The sequence below is a fragment of the Vicia villosa genome, linkage group LG5, assembly GCF_029867415.1.
Source record: "Vicia villosa cultivar HV-30 ecotype Madison, WI linkage group LG5, Vvil1.0, whole genome shotgun sequence".
Taxonomy (NCBI): domain Eukaryota; kingdom Viridiplantae; phylum Streptophyta; class Magnoliopsida; order Fabales; family Fabaceae; genus Vicia; species Vicia villosa.
The window spans coordinates 153,925,784-153,945,595 of NC_081184.1; the positions used below are offsets into that span (position 1 = coordinate 153,925,784).

The window sequence follows — 19,812 nt, forward strand, 5'->3', positions numbered from 1 at the left end:
TAGGCTAAAGACAAGCATAATAATTATAAAACACTCATAAACACGTTATTATTATTCAAATAAAACAAACCCATTGATAAAAACACACATAAGAAATTTATTTCAATAAAACAAGTCAAACTAAATAGTAGGAGGAATGAGATTTGCGTCTTCTGTGGCCTTGGATATAAAAACCTTTTGAAACTTAGAATCCACATTCAAAGACACTTGTTGCACCAAAGGCGATAAAGCTCCCCAGACTGATGTCTTGCCAGCTAACTCTTCAAACAAAGGCCTATAATATATTTACAATTTTTTTGTTAGTTCAATTTTTTATCAGACCATCGTGAATCTTTTACTGCGTGAATGCATGCAATTTGTAACCACACAAGTATGTTTTCTAAAAACTCAAAAATATAACTTACTTGATTGTAGTCACAATAGAATAGCTCTCCATTCCTTCATCACCTGCCATTTGAGCAACTACAAAAAAATGTGGCACAACAATCAAATGACCAGCTTTAACTTTAGCATCCAATACACGTTTTCCACTCAACCCCACAATTTCAAATTTTCCGCTTCCTCTTGCAATGTAAATTAACTGAATCCCAGGAGTAATTAGGTTTGACGGGGCCTTAGTAGCATTTGGTTCAAGTTTAACTCTAATCACACTCAACCCCACATCCTTAATAAAAGTAAAATCTTTCTCAGTTAAGGTTGTCACTAATCCTCCATTATGGACCTTAATTTCTGGAACTTTAGTATCAATGTCATAAACAAAGTCTTTAGTTAGGTCCAATTGTGGCTTAGGCATTGGTTGGCCTTTTTCCAACTTGATTATCACAACTCCCTTCTGGCTTTGTGTTAACTTGGTCACCTCATCTTTATTAAAATTGTATACTTTACTTATTAATTCACTAGAGAAACTTCCTAAAAGTCCTTGAAGACCAGTTAGGAAAAAATAAGTGAATTGTCCTGGAACATGAGCGGTTGAAGTTTCACCAAGGAATATAATGTTAAGGTTTGAGTGACCATCATTGAACCACCATGAAATAGTTCCAATAGGCACAGGTATGACATCTCCTTGCTTAAGTTTCAAAACAACTTCTTTTCCAGTTTTGGGGAGCACCATTCCAACTACACCATCAGTTCCTGCATTTGAAAAAAAATTATTCAATAATTTTTAAAAGTTAAATGTAATTTTAGTCCCTTAGAGGAAGTTTGTTTCACGGAGTTAACATTTATTTTCAGGAATTACTTACTCAAAAAGATAAAGACTGAAAATTTATTCCAAAGTATTTTTTTAAAAAATTGTTTGATAAAAATTTTAATATTCCTAAAAAAATTGGTTGTTTTAATCAGTTTTTTAAAAAAAGATTTATAAAATTTTATGGGACATTTTACTTATGAAAATATAAAAAGTTATTTTATTTTTTGGAATCTTTATATTCAAGAATATTTATTTTCAATCTTGTAACAAACATGAGTATTTTTATTTCTTATCCATATAAATGTAATTTCTAAATTTGAAACAAACAACCCCTTAGTCTCAATTTTAATTCTTCTATTTTTTTTAATTCATTCATTTTTTAAAATTTCACGTGTTTCCAAAGACTAAACTTTGAACTTATTTTTATGGCTTAAATGTATTTTTGGTTCCTGTAAATTAGCGAGTTTTTTATTTTCGTTCCTGTAAGTTTTTTTTTGTTGGTATGAATCCCTATATATTACTTTTTGCTTGCGGTTTAGTCCCTAAAGCCAAAATCAACAGGAAAATTTGCAGGTTCTCATGCGAATTTTCCTGCGGATTTTGATTTTAGGGACTAAAACAAACGCGAAAGTGAAATATGTGTGAAAATGTTAAAACGACTTATAATAAAAAACGAAAAGCAGAAAATATTACTAGCAAATATTAAGTGTTGAATAGTTCTTCATATCAAATATGTTTTTAGTTAGTTAATTTAATCTTCAAATGTATTTCTAACTAGTCAATCCAACCTATACAATTATTAAATATTTGTTTGAAGGAGTTATTGAAGAGAAGAATAAAAAATTCAGTCACATCATCATAATTGAGTATGGCATTGGAAAGATAAGATAAAATAAATTATAAAACAATATTTTATTCCAAAAGATGAGATAAGATAATTAAAAAACAATATCAGATTGTAGATCTAATAATGAATATTACTCCATTGTTGGTTAGAAAGAGAGAGAAAAAAAAAGTAATTAATGATTACTAGTAATTATCTAACCTTCAACCACAATACCAACTTTAGATGAATCTGCATAATGAGGAAGAGCAAAGCCTCTTGGCTCAAGAACAAGTTGACCAGCACCAACATTTGTTTGAGCCAAAACTTGAACTTCAGAACTTAACCAAATATAGTAACCACCACCATCTCCTTCAAGCAATGGTTGTGCATTCTTTGGTGTTAGGTCTAACTCCATTGATTTCTTCTCTCCTTCACTCATCAAAAAATAAACATTTCAATTTATAAATTACTGATCCTTATAAGTAAAGTCTATAACTAATTATTATTAGATGTAAGTCATTAACCACTTGAATTTAATATCTGTCTTTTAATAGCTTTTTCAATTTATAAAGAAATGTCTAATATAGACACGGTTAAAATATGCACTCTATTCTTTTTTTAGTAATTTTTTATTATAATAAAAAAAATTCTTTTAAAAATGGTTAAGTTGTACCAACTAATTTCAAATTTTTGTGTGAAAGAGACACACTATAATTAATGCTTTTGTTAGTTTCTTATTTTAAAATGTACTGTGATCCGAGATCGTTTGTCTGTTGTATCTACAAGATTAAGACAATTCATTTGATAAAAAAAGAACAAATTGTACTATTATTTAATTTGTACACCAACTGCTTAAAAGTTTAAATGTCAATTAGTTATTCGGTGAATTCAATTCAATTCAATTACTTATAGACATTACCAAAAAAATTAAAATTATGTTTTTGGTCTAAAACGGTAAATATTATTAAAAAAAATCATATTCAATAACACATCCGCAAATTAAATAAATATAAAAACTGAATCAGCGAGTGACCCCTTTTAATTTAGGCTATGTTTGTTTAAAATAGCAGTTAGTTGGGTGATAAGTTAATTTATATTTTATAGTTTATGATTGATGATAAATAACCGATGACTAATGATTTTTAGAGATGACAGACGAGCATGCCCGTTTCGTTAAGACCCATCTCGCAAAAGTCCGAAAAAAATGGAGCGGACCGGGACGATTATAGTAAAGGGTGTTTTCTTGACAGAATCTATAAGCTCAAATTATAAGCTCAAAAAATGCTTTCTTGACAGAATCTATAAAGTTTTTTTAATGAAGTCTTATATATTAATTAAAAAAATGGTAAAGATAAAAGAAAAATCATCAATTATATAAAACTTAAAACTAAACATTCCTAACCTATTTAAAACAAATTCCTTCTCAATGTCTGTTGAAATAGAATAAAAAAATAAATGTGAGAGATTGAGGTCTAAATTTACTTTCAATAACAAATATAACAGTAGAGTTCCTTCCCGTAAAAAAAGAAAAACAGTAAGTTCCAACAGTAGTGTTCCAAAAGTTAAGCTGATGCTCGATCAAATAAAAATATTTATCTCAAAGTAAAAAATTAAATCTCACAAAAGAATATCATAATTATTAAAAGCTAAGAACATACCTGAGATTTTGGAGTTTCCACAAACAACCCTTAGGTAAGAAACTAAGAAAAAGCAAAAATGGGTTTGTGAATGTCTAAACTGAGCTCAAGACTGAGGCTCTATATATAGAATTGAAAATGACAAGTTATTCTATAAATGAGTTTTAATACAACAAGTTATCATTTTTTTTTTAAATAACAAGTTGTAATTGAATACTGTTAGTTAAAGAAAAATATAGTAAGTATTATTGGATTGGATTTGACTTTTGACAAATTGCCATCTTTCTCCCTTGTTATAAGTATTATTGGATTGGATTTCACATGTTATAAGAAAAATATATTTATTAACTTATCTATTTTATATTAATATTGTAATATCGTCCTCCACTTATTGCTTTAACTAACCAACTATATTATTCCTTTGTTTTTAATTTTCTTTTAGTTTAATAGAATATCATCAATTAGTGATATATAATCGAGATAATGTTGCATATTCAAATATATATCTCTATGATTGATTGTTTCTCCGATTTTTTACTTGTCACACTTACATATTCAAATATATATCTCTATGATTGATTGTTGTCCGCTCAATTGCCAAGATAATTCTCATTAGCTTAATATAGAGAGAGTTATGACCACCAAAGTTTGTGGCAAAGCCTCCCATGAAATCTCCAAATGCAAACATCAAAATTCCTCCACAAGATGCACGCCCAAGAGTTCCAATAGCATAACCATTTGTGTTGCACTTGATCTAAGAAGTGTTGGGGGCGCCAAATCACTTCTTTGATTTCAGTAGCCTTAGGATGATGAGTTTTGACCTTAAAATCTTTGAGGATAGTGAAGTCAGTTATGGAATGACCAGTAGTGAGCTTTGTTATAGGAGATTTCTCTATAGACCTCCCAACCTTCTAGTCCACCTCTGGTGAAAAACCTAAATTACCCCTGACTTCGGAAGTTCATTTCCGAAATGCAAGAAAAAGGCGTTTTCGGAGATGCATCTCCGAAAGCGTCTTTTTTTTTGAAAAAATTGTCTTATTTCGGAAGTTCATTTCCGAAAACATCATTTCGGAAGTGCACTTCCGAAATACTGCGATTTTTGCAGATTTATCAAAACACTCCCCCTCCCCCAATCATTTACCCTAAATCAAAACAAAAAGTGGCAAAGGCGAAAATTTGTGCAAACAGAATTCCAAGGCTGCATCAAGGCTCCAATCACACTGCTAAACAACATTCAAAAGCCCTCAATCCTAACACTTTGTAAGTTTTGAAATTTTTAGATTCATTATTCAAATGCATGTAATTTAGGGTTTTAATTGCATAAATGATATATGGTTAGGTTGTTAGTAGTATTTAGGTTGCTTAGAAGCATTTTGATTTGGTTTGAAGTTTGGTTTAGGGGTCTGCCATGGAAGTTGCAGAAAACTCCATCGCAGGGGTGTTTCGGAAGTTCATTTCCAAAAACAGCTCCATCCCAGTTTTCGGAAATGAACTTCCGAAATGTATCAGAAGTTCAAATTTTTTTGTTTTTTATTTTGTCTCGCATATTAATCGATTTCAATTGTTTACAGGAACATGTCAGACAACCAACCAGAACGCATCAGACAGGGAAGGGAGACCAAGACTGCGTCGGCTAGAGAGGGTAGGGAGTGTCCGTTTTAATTTTCAAGTACTTTATTTTTAACGCCTTTGTTTATTGTGCCTGTTTCTTTGAAGTTTGTGTGCATGCGTTCTGACTTCTTTGACGGCGTGTCGCTGGTTTCCAACGTCTTTGTTCTTTAATGACTTGTCTGTTTCCCAAGCGTTTTTGTCCTCTTTCTTCTTTTATAAAAGGAGGTCTCATGGACCTTTCTTTCTTCATTTTTACGCAGGAATGAGTGGCGCTAAGGGAAGAAAGGGTTCTTCAAAGAAGGAGGTGAAGGAGGTGAAGGAGGCGAAGGAGGTGAAGGAGAAGAAGAAGGTTTTGACTGGTTCTGCTTCTCGTCCCCTGGGGGTCCATGGCTCGGACGTGCAGGCTCAGTCTTCAGGCGTGATCAACGCTGATGGTTCTGAGACTGAGTGGGATGAGGATTGGTATAATTATCTTCATTCGGAGGAGTTCGCTCGTCGGGAAGAATAACGTGTTTTTGTTTTGTTTGATGTGTATTTTGTAACGCTCGTCGGGCAGAATAACGTGTCTTTGTTTTGTTTTGTTTTGATTTCGGATTGTATCTTTCGCACAGTGTTTTTGGATTGGATTTATCATCTTAGTATTTTCAGTTTATCTGTTGCTTATTTTTATTTGGCGTTTGCGTTTAATTAAAATGCGAGACAGTTTAAGAAAAAACATAAAAAAAACACAGTTTCTGCATAATTCGGAAGTTCATTTCCGAATTCACCCCCATGAGGTGTTTTCGGAAGTTCATCTTCGAAGACACCCCCCATGAGGTGTTTTCGGAGATGCACTTCCGAATTGTAGAAATTTTTTTAAAAAAGAAGCGCTTCGGAAGTTCATTTCCGAAGCAGGGGTATTTTGGGATTTTCGCTGGGGGTGACCCCCATAGGGAGGTGGCTAAAGAAATTTTCTTGTTATATTACATGTCATGGAGGTTGAAGCAATGATTGTTGTGATAGCAGAGTTGATGGAGATAACTTTGTTTTCAAATAGTATGTTGTTTATGCAATGCCAAATGGCCTTGAAAGTGGCAATAATCACAGCTCAAATAACCATGGAGCATTGAAGAATCCATCATTTTTTTTTCAGGTTTCACTACTACAAATAATACATTTCATGACGAATCTTTTACCTCAGTCAAGGAAAAACTGAGGTATAATGCCAATGCGCGTAATCTTTTATTGTTTATAAAAAAAATCATATATTCCCTCAGTTTGTAATATAACCGAGGGGAAAAACAACTCAAGACATGCTTCAAATCCCAACTATTACATTTTATATTTTCATTTATTTATAAGTGTAAACTAAATGATCTAATCGAGGGACAAAATAATTTGATTTTACTATAAAAGTACTCGTTAAACATATTTTTCCCTAATCCTTACTTATATATCAAGCGGCCCCAGACTTGTATGTATCATTCTTTAGGATAGATTGCAAGATAGAAAAAATATTCAATATTCTTTTATCTTGACTAAAACATTTTTCTGTCCTTGTAATCTATCTCACATAATGGTGTTGATGTCGTTATTGTATTTTTGGAATAACCCTCAGTTAAAGAATGGAGCTCGACCTTTGAAAGTACTCGGTTGATAGATTGCAAGTGCAGAAAATCATTCATGCTTCAACTTACACAAATAAGGGAGCTCAACCTTTGAAAAGTTAAACAACGAATGAAGTTTTACCTTTGAAAAGAAAATTTCTCGTTGTTGAAACAGATGATGTATATTACGAAGATATTCAGTAATAAGAGCAAAGATTTGTTGTAAACAATTTTTTTTAATATTCTGTGTAAACAAGGTAATTTTAAATATAAAAAAATTATTCACTTTGGTTTTTGTCATAAACGAGGTGATAGTTAAAATAAAAAGATACTTTACCTCAGTTTTCTTATAAAATTGAGGGATATAATATTCAGATTTTACTATAAAAATCTCATTAAATAAATTTTACCTTAATACTAACTTATATGTAGTCACCCCCAAAGAGAGGAAATATTTACCACCGTCCATTTTATGAGTTGCTACTACAAAAAAAAATTGGGTGAATTTGCCATGAAAAAATTTGATCTAGAAACACTCGAGAACTAAGGAAACTGGTCTTTGGGATGAATTGTAAGTGCAAAAAATAAAAATTGTCATGGTGGGAACAAATACCTTATCATAAGTTTGATAAGTTATAGAGTTTTTGGGGAGGAACAAAGAGTATGCAAAACAATTGGGATATCACCGAATATTTATTATAAACAATGTATTTTAATACTCTGTGAAAATATCGTAATACCAAAAAAAACTTATTCACCTCGGTTTTTTATTTGAACCGAGGGATATGTTAAGCTTTTTTTTTAGGATTTTCAGCGGCATTAAACAAACTTTTGGTGTCCATTTAATGATTATCAATGCGCAAGACTCTGCCATTAGTGATCCGCGTGAAACCTAAAAGACATCCATTATAAAAGCATGTTGATTAATATTTCTAACCTAAATAAAATATGAAGCGCTTGAAACCTAAAGACACTTGGAAAAGTTCTCGATGATGGATTCCAAGTAGAAAATTATCTAGGTTTGAGGTTTGTTTTCTTAAATATTTATTTGAGTCGCAAATCATATATTTGAAAATTGATTTTAATTATCTTACCCTTTTATTATCAGAAACAAATGCATGCAAAATCCGTAGAGAATAATCTTGCATCCAACATTTGATTTTCCCTAAGATTCAATAATTTGAAGATCTAAAATCTAGATCTTTAGGGAGTTTGATTTTTATCTAGATCTCTAAGAAATTTGATTTTTATTTTAATATTTTGTGTAAACAATGTAATATTCTGGGTAAACAATGTAACAATTTTTGTAATATAATAATAATAATGCTCTTACCTCTCGATTTTTTAGATAAACTAGTGATAAGATATGCTAGTTTTAAAAATAATAAAAGATGTTGTTGGGGTTCGAACTCATGTGCATATAAATTTATCCCTCAGTTTTTAAATCACCGAGGTGTTAAGTGGCAATTTTTCTTGACCCCCTTTGTTACCTCACTTCTTTAGCCGAGGTTAAATCATTTCGCATTCGAGATGTTATTTGTTTTTGTAGTAATATTTTGAAGATAGTGTTAGAACAAGATTTGTTCTGATCAATATTCTTATTTTGATGATAACAATGTATATGAATTTTGTATAAGACAATGTGGTACTCTAATCCTTTGCATTTTCCATTTCAGGAAATATATAAAGAGTATGCACAATTCAGCGCTCAGAAGCACTGACTCAGAAGGTTCAAGATTGCAACATCAGAACATGCTCTCACAAGACATCAGAAGATGGTCAAGCAGAATCAGAACATGGTCTATGAAGCATCAGAAGAACATGAGATCAAAAGCAGAAGCATTAAAGTTCTTATGGTATCACGCTCAAGCACTTCAAGTCAGAAGACAAGAAGATGCTTTGCACCAAGCTGAATGACTCTGATTATTCAAACGTTGTATTCACAAATCTGAGATCAGAAGTTGGTACTAGATGACAGGCTATTAAGTCTAATCTCTGACTGACAAAAGGAACGTTAGAAGCTACAAAAGGCAAAGTCAGTAAAAGCAGGAAAAGCATGGCTCGAGGTAGTTGACAAAACAGTGAAAACATTAAATGCAAAGCTATCCAGTCACGTAACGCATTAAATGCAATTCAACGGTCATCTTCTCAAAACGCCTATAAATATGAAGTTCTGATCAGAAGTAGATAGAACAACTCTTGCAAAAATACTGAAACACTGCTGAATTCAAAACTTACGAACTTCATCTTCAACCTCACAAACTATTGTAATATTTAGTGAGTGTTAAGCTTAGAACTTAAGAGAAATATCACAGTTGTGATTATAACTTACTAAGATGCAATTCATACTCTTGTAAACATTTATTTTACATTGATTGTAAAAGGTTCCTAGAGTGATCAGTGAGATCCGTAGACTCTAGAAGACTTAGAAGTTTCTAAGTGGTGATTTCCTAGAGTGATCAAGTTGTGATCAGTATACTCTAGAAGACTTAGAGTGTTTCTATGTGGATAACCATTGTAATCAAGATTGATTAGTGGATTAAATCCTCAGTTGAGGTAAATCACTCTAAGGGGGTGGACTGGAGTAGTTTCGTTAACAACGAACCAGGATAAAAATATTGTGTTCATTGTTTTTATCTTAAGAGTTTTTAAAGTCACACTTATTCACCCCCCCCCCCCTTTCTAAGTGTTTTTCTATCCTTCAGATAGAATAAAAATATGAATACTCTATAGGATGTCCAAGAGAATTGTGCAACCTGTTATATAACTTGAGAAAGAAAGGACATTCCAAAAAACAGATTTAAGTCAGTTTCTATGGACTTTTTGCAAAGGCTCATTTATATAACTTGAGAAAGAAAGGACATTCCTAAAAAACAGATTTAAGTCAATTTCTATGGACTTTTTGCAAAGGCTACACATAGATGGAACCTAACACCCTCTAATGGATAAGTTGAAATGTGTTGGTATTTTATGATGAAAAAATCTCCTAATGAGAGTTAAACTGGAATGGGAGATATCCGAACTCCATATGATTTTTGCCCAATCTTTGTTTGGTTAAGGATTTGTCATGAATGAGTATGCATCTTGAGAGGGAGACACCCTGATGTGAAGTGTATCCCAAGAAGACTATCATTTCTTTGATTAAAAAGGATTGTTGTGTCTGAGATTGTGACATGTAGGTTTGGGAAAATAGAATAAAGACTGTAGTTTTATATTTGTGAGAGTCTAGAATAAATATGATACAATGGTTCTCTCATCTTGAGGTGGTGTCACCTGGGGGCCGCCTTTGCATAACATGGAGGCTCGCCCTTAGAATGATACATGTGTGCAATATCATTACCCTCCACTGGACTGAGTCATACCACAACTTCCTAGAAAATAGATTGGCAAGGGAGATCGATTACTACTTCTGAGGATTTCCTAAATTTTAGACCCAAAGTCTATAAATATATGAACCTTTAAGGTTTAGAGGAGATCATAACTTAACCAGCATCACTCATATTATAGTGCCTCCCACCTCAAGTGAGTTGGTCTCCCTTGCCATCGTAAACACCATAAACAACACCATATATAGCCTCTCGCCTCTGCGGGCAAGCCATAATCGTTATAAAACTACTAAGACATCTGAGTATACCTTATAATTGTAAGGATATCACACACCTGTATATTTTGACCAATACACTTGATCGACTACTATTTAACTTTATTTTTAAAATATTGTCGATACCACGTGATTTCAATTTATTTGGACTCACAATCTTAAATTTAAAAAAATAAAAATCTAATTTAATTCAATTTCATATATTTTTTTGCATGATTTCTTTTCTTTTCAAACTATTTATATTTATTATACTTTAAATCAACTAAATAGTTTATTTTATAACATTTAAAAAATTTTATTAATTTATTTATGAAAATTACAATTTTTTTTAAAAAGTAAATAAATATGAAATAAAACAAGTCTTTGATCCCAAATATTAGTTTAAATTTTTTTTATCTTTTGAATATAAGTTAATATAAGCAAAGAAATTCAAAAATAGTTAACTAATATTTGTCATTGATGGATATAATGAAAATTCATTTTTATATAAAAATTAATATCAATAAATTTATTTTTAATAACCATTATATTTTTAATAAAAATATCTAAAGTAATTATGATTTATAGATAAATATTCTCACTAATTATTTAGAGAAAAAATGATTAAAATCATAAGCCACTAACTTAAAACTGGTCAACTTTGTTGTGTAGATTTTAATCATAATTAATTTATGATTTTTATTACTATTATCTACTCTACTATCTAACATATATTAAAAGATTGACCAAACTCCCTAAATTGTTCTTTCCTCAAAATAAATTTACACTATAAAATGTACATTTTGGTAACTAACAAAATAACTCTTCACCTTTTTATCTTTTGCACCAAGTGTTCCACTCTTATTGGTCCACCAACTTTCTACAACATAATACACTACATCATTTTCTCTCTCCTTATAAAGTACAATTTCAATTGAAAATATAATATAGTTGCATATTTATGATTATTATTCATTTATAATTGAATCATTCATTTTAAATTTACATATTTTTAAATATATTTTATACAATATTAAATAAATTTACATGATATTAGGTTGTAGTTTACGGGTCACTATTAACATAATACATATTTTATTTATTTTTTTCAAATGTTAAAATTTTGTTTATTCTTTTTCCGACTCATGGATCAATTTTTTTCTTTGCTTAATTATTTAATAATTAAGTAATTTATTTTAAATTTATTTGTATAATGTATTTTTTTATTTTAAAAACATAATATACTACCTCATTCTCTTTCTCTTTATAAAGTACAATTTCAATTGAAAATATAATATAGTTGCATATTTATGATTATTATTCATTTATAATTGAATCATTCATTTTAAATTTACATGTTTTTAAATATTTATGATACAATATTAAATAAATTTACATGATATTATGTTGTAGTTTACGTGTCACTATCAACATAATACATATTTTATTTATTTCTTCAAATGTTAAAATTCTTTTTATTCTCTTTCCGTCTCATGGATCAATTTTTTCTTTGTATAATTATTTAATAATTAAGTAATTCATTTTAGATTTATTTGTATAATGTATTTTTTTAATTTAATTAGCATGATGAAAAAAGTATTTATCTCACGGGTCACTAACAAGACAATATTTATTTTAGTTAATCAATCATTATTTTAATTCAAGAGACAAAATCTTTATTTTTAAATATTAATTTTTTCTCCATCTCACACTACAAGAAAAAAAAAGTTTTGCGACATATAGGTTGCGACATAATTTTTTAAAAATATGAAACATTTTACGACGGTTGTAGGCCCAACTGCCCTTAAAAGAAATTTGCGACAGTTCAACAACGGTCGCCCCCAAATATATTCATGATTATTATTTGAAGATTCTAAATTACTACATACTTTTTTAGTTATTTACACAATATCATAATTAAATTACCCATCCTCAAAATATATGTTGTTGAAATTGCAAAGGCATTGTGAAATTGACTATGAAAATCTTATTAATACATTTTTTTTCTAATGATTAATTTCCATTTTATATATACAATTTGGTCAAACTTTTTATTTCATATTTTTTTCATATCATTCAAAAAATACTACACCATAAATAATGCACCCGTGCGACAGCACGGGTCTCTGACTAGTTATTTATATAAGATATTAATATTAAATATTCATCCATTTATAAAGCAGGACAACTTATTATGATTTTTTTAAGGGGACAACTTCTCTACCCATCACAAAAAGATGGGTAGTGTACATTCCACCAATCAGATGACACCATTTAATTTTTATATATTTAATTATTTATTATATAGAACAATTATTTGATGTTTTCAATGCATTTTACACTAAAGGTAACCTTACCCATCTTTTTGAGAAGGGTAAATAAGAATTCACCTTTTTTTAAATGGGATCATTGTTTGCAAAAGATCTTTGTCTTTCAAATAATCTTTTTATAATATTTAAAAATATTTAATTATTTCGACCGTCTTTAAATATTCTCTAAAAAGAATTTAAAGTCATGAGTGGAAGGGGGAAAGGAAGGTCGCGGAAATCGGCATCTGCATCTCCGGCCACCCATGAAAACACTGGCAAGCAACCCCACGAGCAGGGGGTAGAAAGTTCGAATACTGGTGTTAAGCTACCCACAGAAGATGAAACGAATGCGAAGGCTGCATAGCCAAATGAAGAACCAAAGCGACTCTGGACTGATATCATTAGCGACAACAGAAATCCTTCAAATGGCTTACATCTGGATTTTGTTGCTCCGAAAATTGTTGATGGTGAGATTGAAGTAGAGATTGGAGATGAAGATATCATCTCAGAACTGTTGTATTAGGAATAAGCCCTCATTATGTATGTCATCGGAGGGGAACTCGGTATGAATGCTGTGAAGGGATTTATGATGAAGAACTGGAATTTTGTCAAGCTGTCGGAAATGCGATATAATGATGAGGGTTATTTCATACTCTGATTCCATTCGCATTAGGAAAAGGAGGATGTGCTAATGAAGGGACCGTATACCATCCATAACATGCTTATGCTGCTTAGGGGTTGGAAACCAGAATTTGATTGAAAGAAAGACATGTTGAGGACAATTCCTATTTGGATCAAGCTCCCTCAACTTCCTCTTTACCTATGGGGGAAGAAAAGCCTTGAGAAGATAGGAAGTGCGCTGGGTAACCCTGTTGTCACTGATGAGTGCACTGCACAAAAGCTTCGTGTGTCATATGCGCGAATCCTTGTTGAAATGGATGTCACCCAGCCCCTTGCAACTGAGATAATCATCAAGGATAGGGATGGACAGAAAATGAAACAAGTGGTAAAGTATGAATGGAAACCAAAATTCTTCCATCGATGTCACAAAGTTGGCCACAATTGTGAGGAGAATCCTTCTAAGAAGTAGGAAAAGAAGTGGTAGCAAAAGGCTCATAAGAAGATGGATCTGGCAGAGGCTGTAACACCCTGGATTTCCGCTTACCCCGCAGGGCTTCCGGCTTACCAAGCATGTCACCAGCTTAATCAATAATCCCCCTAGGTCCGCTTATCGGCTGCCCAGGAAATATTGTTTTTGCCTCCCGCAGGAATCGAACCATGTACCTAGGGGTTAAGTACATATTCATAGCAATTCCTGCTACCACTTGACATCAATGTAGCACTAGCCAATTGCTGCACTGTAGTGTTTATAATATGCAAGGAAACTTTGTCTACTGGCTCACTGTTATCTATGTTATGAATCATCTGGCTGACAAAAGAGTACTATGGAAGGACCTTAAAGGAATAAAGAACAACCTGGCTGGGCCGTGGGGGATTGTTGGAGACTTCAATAATGTCCTGAAAGCCACTGACAGGATTGGAGGTAGGGATGTGACTGATTCTGAGTTTGTGGACATGAAAAGGATGATGGAAAAGTGTGAAGTGAATGAAATGGATAGTGAGGGAGACTATTACACCTGGTCCAACAAGCATTCAGAGGGGGCTATCTACTCTAGGATTGATAGAGTCCTTGGTAATCTTGAATGGATGTAGAGGCGTGAAAATTCCATTCTCACAGTTATGGCTCCGAGTATTTCGGATCATAACCTTCTTTGTCTGAAAGAGCAGGAGAAACAGGTTTTCAACAGGTACCACTTCAAGTTCAATAACTGCCTCACAAAAATGGATGAATTCCTCCATGTTGTTTCTGAGAGTTCGTGTAAGCCTCTGAGAGGCAAGCCCGTGAGTATTTTGTGGTATAAACTTAGAAGACTGGCCCCAACACTCAGTAAGTTAAGTAAACCCCTACAAGGCCCCAAGAAAAAAGTTGAGAATGCCAGAAAAGAGCTCTTAAAAGCCCAAACAAACTTGATAAATGATAGGATGAACACTGATCAAATTGAGCTTGTGAAGCATTGGACTAGTGAAGTATTGAAATGCAATGAGCTGGATGAAATGGATATCAGTCATAAAGCAAAAATTAATTGGCTAAGACTGGGGATGGGAACAATGCATATTTCCATGCAAGTGTTAAAGTCAATAACATAATGAAAAGTATCAATAGCATAACCAGACAGGATGGTAGTATTGCCCACAAGCAGGAGGATATTGAGCATGAGGTGATGACTTTCTATGGATCTCTCATGGGGCAGAAAAAATGTAGAATTGAGGGAGTGAACACTGCAGTCATGAGAAGTGGACCTCAGGTGAGCCAAGATCAGATGGAGATGTTGACAGGCCAGGTGACTAATGAAGAGATAAAAATTGCTCTAGATGGCATAGGTGATACTAAAACACCTGGCATTGATGGCTTTGGTGCCAAGTTCTTTAAATTTACCTGCGCTATTGTCAAAAATGATCTGTGTAATGTTGTTAAGGAGTTTTTCAGGTATAATAGAATCTATAGAAATTTCAACTGTACTCTTGTTACTCTCATCCTTAAATGTGAAGGAGCTAAAACACTCAAGGATTATAGACCCATCTCATGTTGCAACACTATATGTAAGATGATTTCTAAAATCCTTACAAGCAGGCTGGGAAAGGTGATTGGCAGTATTGTAAGTAAAAATCAAGATGCTTTCATCCTTGGCCAACACCTCCATGACCATGTCCTACTTGCCATGGAGCTTATGAGAAACTAAGGTAGGAAGAATAACACCCCAAAGTGTATGATGCATCTAGATATGCAGAAGGCCTAAGATATGGTTGAGTGGGGAGCCTTAGAGCACATCATGACAGAGCTGTGCCTGCCTAACCAATTTGTGGATTGGATTATGACTTAGGTGCAAACTATGACATATAGATTCAATGTTAATGGAGTGTATACCCCTATGATGGTGGCCAATAGAGGGATTAGACAAGGGGACCCCATATCCCATCTTCTATTTGTGTTGGTCATGGAATATTTGATAAGATACCTGCAAACTCTTGAGACTGTCCATGATTTTAAATTCCATTCCAGGTGTGAGAAACTGAAGATCTCTAGTCTCAGCTTTGCTGATGACCTCCTTCTTTTTGCCAGTGGTGATAGCAAATCAGTGGAGACTATGCTTGACTATTTTTACAAATTTTCCAGATCTACAGGTCAGAGGGTTAACAACCAAAAATGTTCCATTCACTTTGGAGCAGTGAAGGAGCATACAAAACATGACATCTTGCAGAAAACTGGCTTTAAGGAGGGTTGCCTTCCCTTCAGGTACTTATGCATACCTATTACTGATAAAAAGCTATCTATCAAGCACTATTTACCCTTGGTTGAGAAGATAATCCACAGAGTCAACCATTGTAGTGCCAAGCTCCTTACCTATGCTGGCAGGCTGCAACTGGTGCAAAATGTTTTATTTGCTACTGTCAATTTTTGGATGCAATGCCTTCCTCTCCCTAAGGCAGTCACTCAAAGAATTGATGCAGTTTGTAGAAGTTTCATCTGGTCTGGGAGCAGTAATATAACCCGTAAATCTCCTGTTGCATGGCACAGAGTTTGTAGCCTAAAGAAAACTGGAGGTCTTAATCTCACGGACCTCACTGTCTGGAATAGAGTGCAGCTGATGAAGATGCTTTGGAACACTCACAGGAAAACTGGCAATCTATGGATAAAGTGGATACATGCCTATTATGTGAAGAACGATGATGTGATGCAACTGGCTCCGAGATCTAGCTTCTCGTGGATTATGAAAATGGTTCTGAAGCAAAGAGATGAATCTAATATGGTGGCAGCCAATTTGTAGGTGAATAAATTCCGGTCCAAATAAGTGTATTGTCTGATCAAGAATGTGGAGCCACGCGTGCCTTGGTGTAATTTGCTCTGGAACAACAATGCAAGACCTAGGGCGCAGTTTATCATTTGGCTTGCGTGTCACGACCGTTTGGCCACAAAGGAAAGACTATGTAGATTCAATCTGATTTCCAACCCCTACTGTGTTTTCTGTGGTGAGGTTGAGACCACACTGCATCTCTTTTTTGTGTGTGCAGGAACTCAAGAAATTTGGAGCCAAGTCCTCAAGTGGATTAGAGTGGTGCATCAACCTTCAAATTGGCATGAGGGGCTTACTTGGCTGATAAGGAATTGCAAGGGGAAAGGCTGGAAGAGTGTTTTGTTGAAATGTGCTGCCACGAAAACAGTCTACTATACTTGGAAATATAGAAATGCTAAAGTTTTTGGTAATGATATAGATAGTAAAAAGATAGTGAAAGATATCATAGATGCTCTTGTATATAGAGTTTGGGAAAATAGGAAAATTAGAAAGCACTTAGCCATGCTTGTGGTTTAGGATATCAGTTTTTGTCTTGGTTGTTCGCATGTCCTTGAGGGTGGGATCGTTTTCGATCGCCTTGTGTATATTGGTTTTTTGAATTAATACAAATCTGTTTCATTCAAACAAAAAATAGTTAATTATTTCATTTATGATAAAAAATTTACAACCACAAATTTAATTTAATTTGTAAATATGATTGTTTCTAATAAATGTAATCTACAAAATATTATTCTATAAAATGCATTAAACATTATCTAATAAATATGATTGTTTCTAAAAAATGTAATCTATAAAATATATAAAAATATATGGAAATTTCTAACGAGTGCATAGATCAAAAATGTAAGTTTGACATTCTCTAATAGATAAAAAAAGATAAGATTTTTTTTAAAAAAATGTGTGTATTCAATATATTAAAAATAAAAATAATTAATTTTTATTAAAAATATTATGTGTATTAAATGTCTTGATCATAAAATATTTTTTTTATTTGAAATTCTCAACAAAAGTTCTGGAGGCACCAGTCAAAATGATCCAAAAAATTATATATAAAAACTCATTAGATTAGATACTATCTGCGTAAAAAATGAATTTAATTAATTGTTTCATAGATTGCATTAAATATTTTTCTTCTAAATAAGATTGTCTCTAATAAAAATAATTTATAGAAAACAAAAAAATATAATAGTTCTAAAAAAAAATATTTTATGATAGTTTAAGAAATCATTTAATTATTTTTGAATATTTTTAAACCATTAGATAAAGGTCAGAAGAGATGGCTGAAGAGTTAAATTAGCAGAGAATCTATTTCCTTTTTTTTTTTTTTGATTGTACGACTCGTTAAACTCGTGGTACATATGCTATACGCCCAAATAATTGTAGATTTGTTTTTTATTCATTACTAAGAATCAGAATAGAAAAGGCATATAGATGCCAATAACTTGATCCAAGATGGGTGTGAAGACATTAGACATAAATTCATAATCACAAGAATTGTCATGTATAGCATTTACACTTAAAGATCTTTGTAAAAAGACATAACACTGTGATACTAAGTACTGAGCATGACGGATCTACAAAAAGGAAACCGATAGAGATTGGTGAGAACAATGAATGTGGCCACTCCTAACACTATCCACATAGAAATTATTAACATCATCTCTAATGGTGCAACCCATTTTTTAGTTTTTTATGAGTCCCACCAATCATATCATCTCAAAATAATTTATTTAATTTTTATTTTATTGGTGTAATTCTAATGAGTCCCACAACTTTATCACAATTTTTTATTAGTTACATTACAATGCAACTGTACTATGACATGACAAATTATTTTAATATTTTATTATTATATTGATGTCCAGCTGGAGAACTCAAAGGAAAATACTATCATTGGAGATGCTCTAATAATGAAAACAATACATATTACTTTGGTTACTTATTATGATAAAAATTTACTTTTTAAATTTATCGAGTCATTAATCCATCTAAGTTTGTATAGATTAAATTTATTATTTATCTAATAAATTTAAAATTTAAAAAATAATTTAAATGTTCTATGTTATTCAACAAATGCAAGATTTACGAGAAGGGTATTCGGACCAGATCTGCTCACTACAAGAATGTTAGTGAGAAGAGAATGAGAATAAAAATCGTGGTAAACCTTATGGAACTCCAGATGATATAAGAATAAAAAATATACGGTTCGGTTTGGTTCAGTTGACTTTCAAAAATAAAACTTAACCAAACCAAACCAAACTAATGCGATTTGGGTTGGTTTGGTTTTTTATAAAAAGTTTATTGAGTCATACATACACATATAGAGAAAAATATAATTGTTTGAATAGTTCATACATTACCATAAAAAAACGTATAATTATCAAATAAATTTATAATTTAACTAGTATATAACCCGCGCGTTGCGCGGTTGACCTATAATATATTATTGTCATTGTTTTTAAAATTTTAAACTTTATAAAAATTCTAAATTATTGTTTTGATTATAGAGTATTTTTCAAATAATTTTATTTGAATAATTATTATATGTAGTATTAATATATATTTGAGAAAAAGTTGAATTTTAAGAATAATACAGAGGATCAATTATTATTATATATGACTTTCTAATATTTGAGATATGTTGAATTTTAAGGAGTAATAAGAAAATTAAAGTAATTGTAAATAATATAAGAATTATTTTAAATTTTATCCAATTAATTTGTATCTTAAAAGTTTAATGATTTTAATGAATAATTATTTTCATATAATAATATATTAATAACTTCTCACCACTGTAAATTTACAAATTAAATTAAATAAAAAAATGAAAACTTGAAGAGAGTGAAATGGAGAATTTCTTATATGTCATCCTAATAATGCTTATCATTTTAAAATTAATTTTTAATATTTTTTTTATCACGTTATTTGTATATACATATTTTAGTTCTCATTTTTTTATATATTAATCCATTGAAAGTCATTGGTCTATATAAAAATTGTATAGTCTATAATCATAATATAGCTCAATAATTAAATATATTTTGAAATATAGTGATATTATCTTGTTTATTATTAATTAATTTAGAATTAATAAATAATTATCAATACAGGACTTTATATTAGTTTTGATATTTAATTTTCTAAATAAATAAAAATTAGA

General features: G+C 31.6%; 1 protein-coding gene across 1 annotated transcript; it reads right to left on the minus strand.

Annotated features, from left to right (window-relative positions):
• LOC131603296 (11S globulin seed storage protein 2-like) lies at positions 1–3,828 on the minus strand. Its single transcript, XM_058875598.1, has 4 exons — positions 3,674–3,828; positions 2,235–2,444; positions 405–1,131; positions 1–274 (listed from the first exon to the last, which is right to left on the minus strand). The coding sequence occupies exons 2-4, from the start codon at positions 2,428–2,430 to the stop codon at positions 121–123; spliced, it is 1,077 nt and encodes a 358-aa protein (XP_058731581.1). The 5' UTR covers positions 2,431–2,444; positions 3,674–3,828; the 3' UTR covers positions 1–120.
• Positions 3,829–19,812: the final 15,984 nt, after the last annotated feature.